General features: G+C 42.6%; 1 protein-coding gene across 3 annotated transcripts in view; it reads right to left on the bottom strand.

Annotated features, from left to right (window-relative positions):
• Positions 1 to 316: 316 nt before the first annotated feature.
• Positions 317 to 14,421, bottom strand: part of CCSER1 (coiled-coil serine rich protein 1) — a 726,914-nt gene continuing 712,809 nt past the window's right edge. For 2 of the 3 annotated variants that reach the window (XM_082236373.1, XM_082236372.1), the window contains one exon: positions 317 to 984. In XM_082236373.1, coding sequence (XP_082092499.1) covers positions 499 to 984 — 486 coding nt within the window. In that variant the 3' untranslated portion in view covers positions 317 to 498. The remainder of the gene's footprint in view (positions 985 to 14,421) is intronic. The other variant, XM_082236374.1, reaches the window with a different exon arrangement.

The following is a 14,421-nucleotide window of genomic DNA, read 5'->3' as shown; positions in this document are numbered from 1 at the left end:
TCCCCTTTTACTAAATTCTCTATTCATTCCTCACATCTACTTTCACAGTAACATTATTAAAATAACAGAATGTTATATTTGACATAGCGTTCAGAAATCTTAGGTATGCAAGTGATTGACGGTAGGGAAACACACACACAAACATTGGGCGTCTTTTGGACGTTCCATCGAGATGGTCCCATCCATTCACTATGAAGCCAGTAGAGCTTTTGTCACCAACTTCCTTAAATCCAGGATTTCACACTCGGGTGAATTCCGCAAGACATTCAACTACTCAAGTCATGCTAGCCTCCCCCGCCCCCACCCAGCCTCCCACCTCCCCACTCCCAGTCCTTACTTTACAGGGATCGCCTAGATTTCATAGACAACAATAGTTAATTTCAAAACAGTATGTAGGTAGCAGCTGATGAGAACTTAAAAAGTCAGTTTTAAATTAGCATCATGGCCCCTTAAGCCAGATGTAGGGCTCTGTCGTCAATAAATACGTGCCAACTCCATTTACCCATCTTGCTGGCCCAAAGTCTGAAGCTCAGATGTGTGAAGGGTGTGGTGAAGAAAAACGTTTTTCCTGCTGTACATGTGTAAGGAGATTGGTCCTCTCGGAGGCTGTCCCAGCCTCCCTATGAAAGTGGAATGTTGCCGAGGAACAGGAGATTGATCTTTCGGAGCCCCGGGAAAAGCAGGGAGATTCTCGGCCTTGGCTGTCGGCTTCAAGCCACTTTGCGCTTCTCCTTCTAAGCCGTTCTGGCTAACCTCTGAAGTCAGGGCTTCATAAGTCTCTCTTGTGTGCTTGAGAACCTCCACGATTTCTTTTTCTTTCAGGAGGCTGCTGAGGCACACACTTGACAGCTGGCAGCTTTTGCTTTCGTGGGAGGTTACTTGGTTGCCCGGCAAATATCTAAAATGGTCCTCGGTGGGTGTATGTGCTGACTTTCTGTCCTTTGTGTTGAGAGTTTGGCTCACCATTTTGTTTAGATATGTAGCCTGGGGCAAAGAAAACAGAAAAAGGGAGGAGATGAAATATTAGTAACAGAACGTATTAACAGCAAGGCAGCTTGGAGGATGCAAAATGTTCCCTGTAATGTCTGCAGCTTTGCAACAGACTAGGCATTTTCACCGATGGCTGATTTAGACAGAGACAAATATCAAAAGCTGTCAGAAATCCTTAGGCATACTAAGCAAAGGATGGAGGACTTTTGCAGTCATTGTGATAGTTCAGTGGTAGAGAGCATGCTATAACTCCAGGATCAGATAACATGTGAAATATCTCCCTCTCAGACCCAGGGGACCTTTTGGTAAGTCTTAGTTGCACAGGAAATGGCCTTATGCTGAATCAGACTGTTGGTCCATCTAGCTCAGTATTGTCTACACTGATTGGCAGTGGCACTGCAACATTTCAAATGGATGCTCTATCAGTTCGCCCTAGAGGATTTAATACGGTATGTTCTGCATGCAAAACAGATGCTCTTCCACTGAACTATGCTTCTTCCCAAAGTTTGTGTCACAGAAATAATACAGGCTCAGTGACAAAAAAAATCTCACTTGCTATAATGCAGCTTCCTATATGGAACTTCTAAGGAAAGTAATTAGGTAGGTCAGGCTACTTCTCACACCAATGTTGCTCTTCCCTCAGGTATTAGTGACATTATTAGAGAAAGTACTCTCAGCAGTCATCCTACCCTCATGATGGCATGATTATCACTCTGATAAATTCTTGAACAGGAGTAAAATCGAGCCACAGTGAAGTGGGAGCCCACCCTCCTCCTTGTAACATAAAACAGGTCCAAAGCTGAGATCAGAGTCCCAACCATGTTCTCCAGGGAAAACCCTCACTTGCACACAAAGCTGACCCATATTAAATTAGAAAGAAGCACCAGGATGCAATCTCCATCCCGTCCCTGCAATTATGTTTCTCCCCCAAGAGAAGACACAATAAAAACCTTCCTTTTAGAAAGGAAAGCTCATCTGCTGAAAGGTAAAATTCAACCAGCAAAGCTTCTCTTCTGTTGTAAAGACACAGCACAATGCACAATGTCAGGTTCTCATACACGCAACTCAAAAATCTATTCTTGCTAATCTCTTAAACTATGCATGCATGAAAGGCTGAGAGAAAAAAGAAGTGACAGAGAGAAGCCTAAATATGCTTCGTTCCCCAGATGCAGACCATGCAAACTTTCAAGGGAGTTCTTTAAAAGGTATGTCATAACTCGCACCGCAATTAGCACATTTCAGTTTGTCTCCTTTCAGTAGCTAGAGTAACATTACCGTTTTAAAGCTCCAGTTCATGTGTGAGAACTAGCTGTAAAAGGAGTCCATTGTACTCTGTCCTTTAAGTTATTAGGCACTATAATTAGACGTTTGTTCTATCCTTCCCCAATTTGTTTGCTACTTCAATCTGGCATTTACATATACTTCAAAAACCCAACTAATATTAGCCTAGATTCAGTGCAAACCGGCACAGTGGATGTCTTTTGACGTGTTCATTTCTGCTTCTTTTAAGAACTCAGATACGGCCACTTGAAACTAAATCTAAGGAAGCCACAAAAGCTTCTTTGATCTGCGGTGCTTGAAGTTCAGAGTTCCCCAAAGCTGCATGCTTTGTAAGTTTTCTACTTCTATTGTTTCTTAGCTTTTATTAACAGCTATTTATTTTGGAAGCACTGGGCAAGTGAAGGGCACACACTCATTGCAGAGCTGGGTATGTTTTAGCGGAGCAGTCACTTCTAAGGAGCTGCAGTAGACATTTTTGGTGCAATTTGGTAAAGCTATCAAGAATGTTCATCCAAGCGCATAGGAAATATTCCTCATGCCAAGTCAGGCCATTGGACCATGTAGCTCCATATTAACCACAACACCCTTCCCCAACTTAGTGCCCTAAAGATATGTTGAACTACACCCATTATCAATTGACCACCCTGGATGGGAGATGATGGGAGTTGCAGCCTGAAACAAGTGGTGGTCACAGGCCTAGAGAAAGCTGGTCTAAAATGACTGGCAGTAGCTCACCAGGATTCCAGACAGGAATTTTCTCCAATCCTACCTGGAGATGTCAGGGATTGAACTTTGGACCTTCCAGAAGCAAAGCATGTGCTCTGTCACTGAACAATAGCCCTTCCCCAAACCAGCCCTTTCAAGCCTTGCTATTTTTTGCCTAACATAAAAATTTGAGACTTATTTTGAGGATCCTCACTGTCAGAAAAAGCCGAGCAATATCAAGGGGAGGAAAAAAAGAGTTTCAGTTAGTCTAGTGGTGTCATGAACTGGCTGGATGCAGGGGAGAAGTGGGAGGCACCAGCTGGATAACCCCCAAGGAAGCAGACTCAGAGCCAGGGAATTGGTGGTGGGATGATGGTGATGAGTGGTCAGAGGGAGAAGAGCGAACAGAAGCAACAGGCAAAATAAAAAAATTCCTTCCAGTAGCACCTTAAAGACCAACTAAGTTAGTTCTTGGTATGAGCTTTCGTGTGCATGAGCTTTCGGGTATCTGAAGAAGTGTGCATGCACACGAAAGCTCATACCAAGAACTAACTTAGTTGGTCTTTAAGGTGCTACTGGAAGGAATTTTTTTATTTTGACTATGGCAGACCAACACGGCTACCTATCTGTAACTAGAAGCAACAGGGTTTAGTGAGTAGGAAAAGGCTGGGGCAGAGAGCAATCCAGAATCACGAGGCAGAAGCAGAGGCTGGAGAGGAGGCAGAGGAGAAGCAGGCTGCTGGAGAAGCCAGGGAGTCTCTCCCCCCCCCCCCGACTCCCAAAACACAAAGAGGAATGAAAAGGGTGGAGCAAAGAGAGACAAGGAAAAGGAGCCACAGGTTGCTGGGGGAGGAGTCTTAGAGAGAGGTAGGAAGGCAGGGACCTTCAATCTTTGCAACTGCCTCATTGAGAGAAGACTTACTGGGCAGTGATCACGAGGCCTGAGCTGTTTTGCCTTCTTTGAATAATGACTTAACTTCACTGACACCAGGTGTTTTATTGATGACCTGTTCCTGACAACTGGATGGGCCTACTTCTATCCTGTTGAATGTGGATAAATGTTAGCTAAGCTTATCTCTACTCCAGCTATTTTCTCCACGTAAATTGGCATATTCTGCACTTCATTGGAATTAACCTACTGGGATAGGTATGTGTAAAGGGTGTGTGGAAATATCCCATACCGAGAAGTGTTCTACTACACATACACCTGCTCTATGAGAAGACCAGCAGGGGGGCACTTGAATCCCAGGCAGATGACCCACTTGGGAGCCGTAATGGTGCAGTGCCTCTTTTTTGCTTTTGCAAACATTACCACAAATGTATGAGCAGCAGCAAAGGTGCAAGAGGGGACAACCACATCAAAACAAAATGAAAAGAACTACAATAGACAGGTCCTGCTGGTTGAGATAACATGTTGATGACAACAAAATGGATCAAACATTTGCAATAAGCTTCCAGGAAAAAACCCCAGAAGACAACTGTGTCGTGGAAGAAAATTGTATATCTTTTATTGTTAACATTTTGGGAGAGTAGCAGACAATTTCAGTCCTCACCCCAGAGTGGTCTTCAGAAGAGAACTCCTTTCAACTCTTTTGCTTTCTGCAAAATGAAGGGCTCTTTTCATGTGCGGAAGGGACTGAGATCCAGCAGAAGCTTCTGCTGGAGAAAGTCCTACACTTCATCTTAGCCAAAAGGCTGAAAAGCAATACTGCTGGAGGAAGTCCTGAGAGCTCTCCCTGCAACCTCCCATACCACCTCCAACATAAGCCATAAGCCTATGGAGCAACTTTGGGGGTGTCTGCAGGCAGGAAGAAGAACCCAGCACAAAATGGCTTCTTTCAAGCAGGAGTAGCCCATGATCATGATCAAGGTGTCTCCCCTGCCAATAAAGTGAAGGGAAGTCTGAGGCTCAGTGGAGCCTAAAATAACTGTGTACCATATATATGACTCTTGTAACAGCTATGTTATATGCAACTTACGTAATCTAGATTGTATTTATGTATAATCAATGAAAATTAATAAAAATGTATAAGCAAAAACAAAAACAAAAAAAGGAGTAGCCCATGATCAAAGTACCACTCCTGGGGACTCTGGATCTTATCCTGTTGGAAACTAAAATCATGCCTAAAATGATGTTGAGAACGCTACATTTTTAAAGGGTTATTGTGATTTTCCTTTTACTGCTATCTCCTTTTCTTCCTTAAGACATTAAGCCTAATGCTTAATATGTAGAACAGGACTGGGGAAACCTCAGCACAGGGGACAAAGTCTTCCAGGTCAGTCTGTCTGGACCATGGAGTTCTCCCTCTACTCTCCCAGGGAAAACACACACACCACTGGCCCTGCCTCTCACCCTGAGTGCTTTTGCCTGGCTGGAATGTAGCCTTGCACTCTGATAATGCCTCTTGCTTGTCTAAATGGGGGATACAGAGAGTCTGTAGAAACTAGTCTACTATACAAAGGTAAAACATTTATTGTGTCACCCATTGCTGCCTCTAACTCTGCCAACCACTGGCATGTGACCTGCATAAGGTTCCCCCAAAGAAGCACCAAAGTACATTCAATCATACCTTTCCAAGTTCACGCATTTTGACTTACTTCTTGAATCTGAAAAATCGCCAGAACAGCATGCCACTTAGGAAAGCAAAGTATCTAACATGTTTCCAAGAAGGGAGACAGAACTGAAACCATTCAACACTTTCCCATACTTAAATGATTTCAAGCAGCTTTTGTGGCCCTGGCAGTTTACGTAACTGCTGTTCTAATTTACCAATCAGTAAAATCAGCTCCTTGGTCTATATTCCATCTGTTACTATGTCAACTGCTTGATTTCGGCACCATCTTGTTTTTATGCTCACCAGCTCCCAGTGCTGTGAACGATCCAACACAGAATGTAATTTAGCTGGAGTGGGTAATGGTTCTTCATTTTAGTTTATTAAGAACCACTCTTCTTTATTGATTTTAGGATGCACCTATACCGTCACTGCATTTTTTACAACCACCTGAATTCTGCTCCTATTGATCAGCTAACACTGCCTTCCATCAATACCCTCCATGCTTGGTAAAAAAAAACCACAGTACATCAAAATCACATATGGTGAAGCACTGGAAGTGTGCCAGGAGATGGAAGATTCACCACCTAACAAAACTTACCAGGCACAAAGTGGGTTACAGGAATAGTATTTCAGCCCCAGGACCCACTTAACACATTGGGAGAGCCATTTCTTTTATTGTATATTTGCATGGTGGTAGTGCTTCTGTGGCAGCCCACCTTGGAACAAGCTATGACGCACTAGAGTTGCAGACTAGTAGGTTAGAACACAGATGAGTTACTTACTGCCCGCTCTATGGTGGTTCCCATGCCTTTTGAGTTGGCTTGAAATCTAATACATAATACAGCTCTAAATGTGATTCTGCCTTACATAATGCATTTGTATATGAAAATCTCACAGATATAAGCATTTTTATGCTCACTACATGCAAGTATGGAGCCATGGAGTCAGTTTTGTCCAAGCAACCATGCAGAAAATTCATCTGTACCAGTAGGAGCTGGTAATATGGGTCTCAATCACTGCCCATTATAGTCTGGTCATCTACACATGGCCCCAGGTGCCCAGGAACCTCTCCTAGATAAGCAGGTCTCATGCATCCGGTTCAAAGGTCCCCTGCTTCTACTCTAACAAATACCAAGAGAAACAGCAAGGACTTTAAAGGATTAATGCTGAAAGCTCTAATATATTTCCTCTTAAAAATGCGCTGCTATTTGTATTTTCACTAATATACGTTGACTTCTTCGAGGCACCTGGAGATCTTTCCTACTATTTTCACCGTTTGAAGCAAATGGGGAAATTTTGTGGGATGTTATTGCTGCTATTTGTCATCACATTTCAAATTAACTTTCTCATAACTCGTCACACTGCAAATCCCCAAACTCTGTCGGATCCCAGCATTCAAAGAAAGATTAGAATATTTTTATGTCTTGCACTAGGATTTAAAAGGCAAGCAAGAGAAGCAGTAATAATATTTTTTACAAAATCCACCAGCAGTCAGAGGCATGATCAGAATGTTGTGAGAGTGATGCACGCATCTGCCACTTTTCTCAAAAATAGCCCAACGTAACTCATTGAGATCATCATCACTGACACAAACTCTAATGCCTTGTTTATCAATTTGACCTCCTTGCATTGCATCACATTTAAGTGGTAGGGTGAAAGCTTCTGCATGCAGAAAGTCCCTGGGCATGTCCCTGGTATCAACAGATAGTAGACCACAACTACCTGGGAAATACATTTTGCCCGAGACCTTGGTGAGTCAGAGGCTATATGAACAAATGCTTGTACATGTACAAACATCCAAAGGACATGTGCAAATGTTCTGACTTAGTAGACGGCATCTTCTGATGTTCCCTCCTGACCAAACCGCATTAAGAGCTACATTCTGGATTAAGCATCTCAGCTGGACATTTGTAGGTGGTCTTAAACAATTGACTTAGCCCCATATGTATGGGTATAAGTGTAACCCACCCAAAGTTAAAGCAGTTGGAAGTCTCCTTTATGTGAGATTAACAAGACCTACCACTTAAATAATGACCTAAAAAATAAGGTGGATCATGTCCTTTGTTTTTGACATTATAATTTAAAAGCACTTCAAGAAAATGATAATAACCAAATGCACTTATTCATATATGATTAACCTACTTTCAAAGACTGTATCCCCAAAATCAAATTCCTAGTAACAGTTCAAAGAATGAGCTTTGGAAAGAAAGCTAACGATTATTGAAAAGGAGGGGGGGAGAGGTTAGAAGAAACAGATTTGCTCGAAATACCCCTGCATAGTATAGTGTTTTTGTGTGTGTGTTTTTAAATAAAACATCCTTCTCCCCCTTCGCCCTTCTAAACATGGTTTGATGGACTGCCGATGTTCATGCTTCTCCTCCCAGACAGAGAACAACTGTTGGGATCCAGATAAAGGAATACGCTGGCAAAGACCTGTTCATTAGCTGTCATGTTAATGAGTGGAACTATCCCTCAGCTCAAATGTTCAATTCCACAACCGTAAAATCAGAAGACCTACAAAAAGGGCAAGTTGTGTGCTTATGACAAGAAAGGGGAAAATAACACCCCCTAATTATCTTTTAATTGATTTGGCTCTTAATTTTTATGACAAAATGACTGAGAGCAAGACATCCCTGAAGAAAGAATGAAAACAATCTGGCCATTTAATCATCCTCCGGCAAATGCTTTATGAGCAAAGTTTAACCAAGTAACACGAATTTCCCAAGCTAAAACAAGGCTTCAGGTTTCAGAATTCCTATTACTGGACTAAAACTATCTCACAACGACTTACAATGAGCCTAACAGAGTTAGGCTATTTAGACACAAATGAAACCAGAACTGGAAGAAATATTCAAAAATATTTTAAATTTACTGAAATTTCCCAATTCACCACCCAAATTTTTAACACTATTTTAATTTTTTTTTAAAATCAGATTTACATGTTGAATGTGCAAACTTATTTTAGCATGCAAGTACTTTAGTTTTTTTGGCATTTTTTGGGAAAAGGTTCTTAAGGAAGCACGGTTGTCAATCCCCATGGGAGGCTGGAAAAAGCTCCTATCTGGAAACTCTGGAAAGCCACTGCCAAGTCAGTGTGGAGAATGCTGAGACAGAAAGGCCAGCGGTCTGAATTGGTATAAGGCATGGACACCCCTCCTGCGTATTGGCATAAAATATGTACACTCATCTAATGGCAGCTGTCAAAATAATAATACTGGCATTATGACCTGCCTTCTTTCAGATATCAATGATTAATCAGCAGCCAACACACACACACACACACACACACACACACACACACACACCCCAACCAAATACCACCTATCAAAATAAACAAACAATTGGTTGTGCTTGACAAAGTTGTACTCAGAATAGACCAACTGACATGAATGGACCAAAGTTAGTCATGTAAATTACTTTCAGTGGGTCTTTCCTGAGTATGACTAACATCAAATGTTCCCAGGGGTCATGGTCCCTAAGATGCTTCTGCAATAGCATTTAGCACAATGGAAGGCCCTTTCTCATCACTGCTGGTGCCGAGTATATCTGAGTGGTAAGGGAAGAGGTGAAAACTAAGGTCAAGGGCTTGAGGATTCCAAATCAGAAACATTCATTTCCACACACACCCCCATTCAAAAACCAACCCCATTACTACTTCTAGTCATCAAAATCCATTGGACATGCATCTTCAGTGATTGGTAGAGATGCCAGCTGGCCATTCACTACCAATACAAAAGATTATAATCTCAGTTGACACCACTTTGTAGGACAGGGGTGGGGAGCCTCTGCCTGTGAGGCACATTTAACCTGCTCTGCCTCTCCATTTTGCCTACTAGGCCATTTCCCCTAAAATCAGGTGCAGACTTTGGTTTTTCAAATTTCAGCAGCGCACTGTGCGAGGCGATAATCCCCACCTCTTGCCTTCTGTTCCTCTCAGTTCACTATGTTATATAGTTGCAGTTCCTTGCAGCAGCACCCAGGCTCAGCACCCAGTGTGGTAGAACCAGACATGCTGCCCCAAATCTGCCTTTGCCCAGATAATGCCCATCTGCTGCACACCTGACATCATTAGGTGTCTGTGGGTAAGCAGAGATGAAGGAGGGTGGCTGCTTATACAGCCAATCCCTGGAGAAAGGAGGTTTGAACTCCCCACACATCAGCTGATGGGTGGGGAGTTCAGTCATGGTTGGTTCAGCTGCACAAGTGAGTTTCCCGTGGGGAGATCACTGGTGCCGCCAATCTCTGCAAAAATCAAGACTGAATTTAGATTGCTCATCAGCTGACAAGCAGGGAGTTCGATTCTGCTTTCTACAGGCTCTGGCCATTGTAAGGATGTCCCAGAGAGAGAGAGAGAGATTTTACTGGTCTGTCTCCCAGTCATACATTTCTCTGAAAGAGAAATGGCTTAATTGAAAAATAACCTCCATTTAACACCTTTCATTTGGAAATGGAAGAACACAGTTTTGAAGCTTTAATACTGGATTTAGCAAAATGTATGCCAGGCGCCCAAGTCAGACAGCCGCTAGAATCAGAAAGTAGTGCAAAGCTGTCTCATTACAGAGTCTTATTAATAAGTCAATGTCCTCAAATCCCTTGGATAGAATATTCTTTTCAATTTACCTTATAATATCCATTAAGCTTTAAACCGAACTGCATTTAAATCTCCAGATATATTTTCACCAGAAAGCAGGAGGGGGCGCACTGAGAGTAGAATGTACCTGATGAAAAAATAACAAATCCTGAAATTATATTTGACAGACAGCTACATTATGAGGTCACAGTCATGGCCCTATTGTTAAAGGTCAGTCACATTCTGCCAGACATTATAATGAGATACCAGGGAAGAGGAAGTTATACAGCAGACAGTTAGGATTTTACTTCAGTTGGCTCCACATGCTGCTCACTAGGCCCCAGCCACTGACATGCTAAATCGTGTCTTCCCTTAAAGAGGGCACGTGTTGCGGTGAGACCTAGAGACCAACCTCCTGTGTTGTGGGTGGGTAAGATTCAACAGCCACAACACCCGATTGGTAGGTCCCTCGATGTTGGGTTCAATCTGGCCAATGGGGCGCAGTCCAAACAGATCGAGGGACCTATATATACCTATGCATGTGACCCAGAGCTTCCTCTTTCGGCTCGTGCATTCGGAACACCTGCCTACCTCTCCCTACTTTTAGGGCATTTTGTGATTGACCTTGCTATGCCGTCGTGTGTCGTCTGTCGTTGGGACAGGGGCGTGGCAGGAATTTTCCCCACTTGGCTGATTGGCTGTTGCCATTTGGGTTTCGCCTGCAAATCGTCACAACTTGTAAGGTTGCGGATAGGCACTGATTCATGTGATAGGGATGGGAGAACGCTCTTGCCATCCCTATGTGAAGGGTAAGGAATCCAGGGACTCAAATGGTTTGGTCAACCCCTGAGAGAGGGTTGTGCCCATGCCTGAGTCCGGGGGGGGGGCATCTGGGTGGTGAACATAGTCTGTTCCCGGCTTTTTGCCTACCCTGGTGTCCTGGCTGACTTATGCTGGTGCCATGGGTCAGTGCTGCCTGCAAGGTGCAGGGAGCTAGTTGAACCAGAGCCTATGCAACCACTCACCTTCTGTAATCAATAAAGCTGTGGCCTAAAATCTGCTAAAAACCAAAACTAGAATTTGAGTCAAGTGTGCCTTTATTTAGGGGGGAGGTCTCTGGGTCTGAACACGCAAAACCAACCAACCCTTCATCATGGCAGACTCACCAGGATTAGCCTTTCAACAGCCTCTCTTATCTCCTACATCTTTCCTTCCATTTCACCATCCAACTTGCCAGTCCTTGCACCTCCCTGTGAAGAAAATCCTTATCTTGAGAAAGACAGAGAGGCTTTGTCCAGGCATTAAGAAATGGGAGTGGGCGAGTGTGGAGGGAAGATGGGGCAGCATGTGCCAGCCTCTCCCCCAACCGCAACCCCTACTGGCTGCACACCTGACTTCCTTCATTGAGTAGGAAGATTGGCAAAGGAGTTCATAATAATTTCCTCATATTTTTGTTTGCATTGCTCTTATTTCCATGGTGTCTCTTCAGCTGTCTGGTAAAAAGAAATAGTCTCTTCATTTAGCATCACATTAGTAATGAACATTTCATACTGACATCAATTTATTTAGATAGGTGTTTCGGTGGGTGGGAGCGTTTTATTTTGTTTTATTGCCTTTTTGTGCATGCAGCACCTGAGGGGAAAACTAGGATTGGTTTTGCTCTGAGATTAAACTGCTTGGGCTCCTTCTATCTGCTCGGAAGCAGATAAGAGAACATGGCACAGTAGCCCTTTCTTTTAAATCAACATTGAGCTCTTCTATTTCCTGTGCTGAGACACCGCGTGTTAATAATTGCCAGTGCCTACGATCATAAAAAAGGAATACATAAAATATGAATTGTATTCAGCTCAAGATACGCAGTGCTTTCGTAAATACTGTAATGAAAACCTGGCTGACAACGATTGATGCAAAATGCTTCTTGTACTATGGGATGTGTCACTGTGCAAGGATAATGTCATTAATATACATGCAGCACAGTAGCTCAATCAGCACCGAGACTTTTCTCTTTTCTGTCCTCCCCCCCACCAATGCCTTTTATTTGAAATTGGCTTAATATTTCTTCCTCTCTACCAGCTCCTTTTCTCTCAGTAATCAAATGACCAACAACCGTCAATACCTTCACAATATCTAAATGAAGCAGGCAAGCATTCATTGGTAGCAGCCAGTGAAGTGGCTACTAGGATATAAGACAACACTGAGAGAGGGGGAATTGCATAACCTCACTGGCGCGTGTCAGGAGGTCTTGGTGGAATCTGCTAAAGAACCCTGTGTTGGAATGGACCAGTATGGTACCCTCCATACTGCAATTCCCATCATCCCTGATCATTGGCCATGCTGGCTAGACCTGCTGGGAGTTGGAGTGTACACATACCCAGAAGGCCCCATGCTGACTCCATCTGCACGTTGGCCTACACATTGCCAAAAAAAGAGAGGAAATACATCACCAAAAAAAAGAGGACAGAGATCTGGGTAACATTTGTATGTGCTACTTTATATGTATGGATGCAAATTTAGGAATAATTACTAAAATTGGAATATAATTACATCTCCCCAAAGTGAGAAAGACTGTGACCAGGTGTCTATCATTCTGCTAGACAGGTACTAACTGTGGATAGGCAGCTTCAAAGGACTCTACTCTCCATTGAGATGGTTCTTCTTTAAACCAAGCTTGATCCAAATAACAAATAAAGGGGTGGGAAGCCTGAGGCCTTCCAGATGTTGTTGAACTATAACTTCCATCATCTCTGACTGTAGGCCGCACTGGCTGAGGCTGTTAAACCACATCTGCAGGGCCACGTGGCCATCTTCTCTGAATTAGAGGAGTTTCCTCTGGCAGTCGTTCATAGAGAAAACCCAATACTTTGTAAAATAAGGCACACAACCGCCCACATACACTAGTGCCACACAATGTAGATGATGATGCCAGCAGTCTAGGTGTGACTAGAATTCAAATAATGATGCAATATAAGAAATAAAAGAAGCAATAGAAATACAACTGAAAATCACTATGAATATCCAATGTGATGGGTGTGCAATCTCCCCTATTCAGACAAAAACACCCACAGATATGACATGGACCACCTAAATGAAGTTTGCAGACCACTAGTGGCCCACAGACCAAAGTTTGGGACCCTCTGCTCTGCAATATTTACTTGAGGTAAATGACATTTTAGGTATTTATACTGCTGAGTATTAAGATTTGTGGAATATATGTTAAATGAAGCCTGGATTGCCACATGTAATCTCCCCCCCCCCATCCTTTTTTTGACACCTAAAGCATCCTCTGACGTTGAAGAGCGCTAGGGAGCCCCTGCGTGTACAGAGCTTCATGGCTGATTAGAACCATTGCACTGTGAAAAAGAAAAAGAAAACAAAAGAAAGAAGCAGCACTATATGAGAAAAGCTGTGAACCTCCTTTCACAACAAAGCCCCCCACCTTAGCTCTTCTGAAAATTCACAGCCAAGTCTTTTGATTCTTTATTAGTTGAATTTATCAATTTCATGAGGCAGGACAGCAGGAGAGATTCCCACTGACATTATTATATAAAATGATTATGTAAAACAATTATTCTTACTGGAAAGGTTTAGCTTGTGCATTAAGAAAAGTGTGGTTTCAATGTTCAGGGCCAACCCTTACGAAAAATTCTGAAGGAATTACAAATGCCTCAGTATAATTTCAATCAGATTCTGAATTAATTCTAATTAACTTTTTCGTAAAGGGAGTACAGTCACCATATCCCTTGGCAAAAAAATGAAAAAGAGAGGGTTTTTTACTTCAAAAAAAGCAACGAAGGCAACATTGTAATGCACTTCATTTTAGCAATTAGTGCCTATGCAGTTATTTTTTCAAAAGGTGTATTCATGTTTAATGAAAGACCTCAATTAATTTGTTACAAAGAAGCATTTTCTTTTCTGAAATATATTCATAACTTTGCAGACTAAGGGCATTTGGCACTTTTGTGTTTAGAGTGCAGGACAGAATTACACACACCTGCAGATTTGTGTGTGTGAGAGAGGTGTTACTTAGACAGCTACCTGTAAGTTCCATTCAACTCAGTGGGGCTTACTCCTGAGTAGAGTATTGGTTTGCACTGTTAGTAGCAAGCACATATCCACCATAGTGAGATGTATACTCCATAGCTCATTTTAGCAGAATGCTCTAATAATAATAATTTATTATTTATTATTTATACCCTGCCCATCTGGCTGGGTTTCACCAGCCACTCTGGGCGGCTTCCAACTGAATATTAAAAACAATACAGCATCAAACATTAAAAACTTCCCTATTGTTTTCTGGACAATAATTTAAAGAGAATCCAA

This window comes from Podarcis vaucheri (assembly GCF_965113315.1).
Source record: "Podarcis vaucheri genome assembly, chromosome: 9".
NCBI lineage: Eukaryota > Metazoa > Chordata > Lepidosauria > Squamata > Lacertidae > Podarcis > Podarcis vaucheri.
Note: the sequence above shows the minus strand (reverse complement) of the source record. Positions and strands in the feature narration are given on the sequence as shown.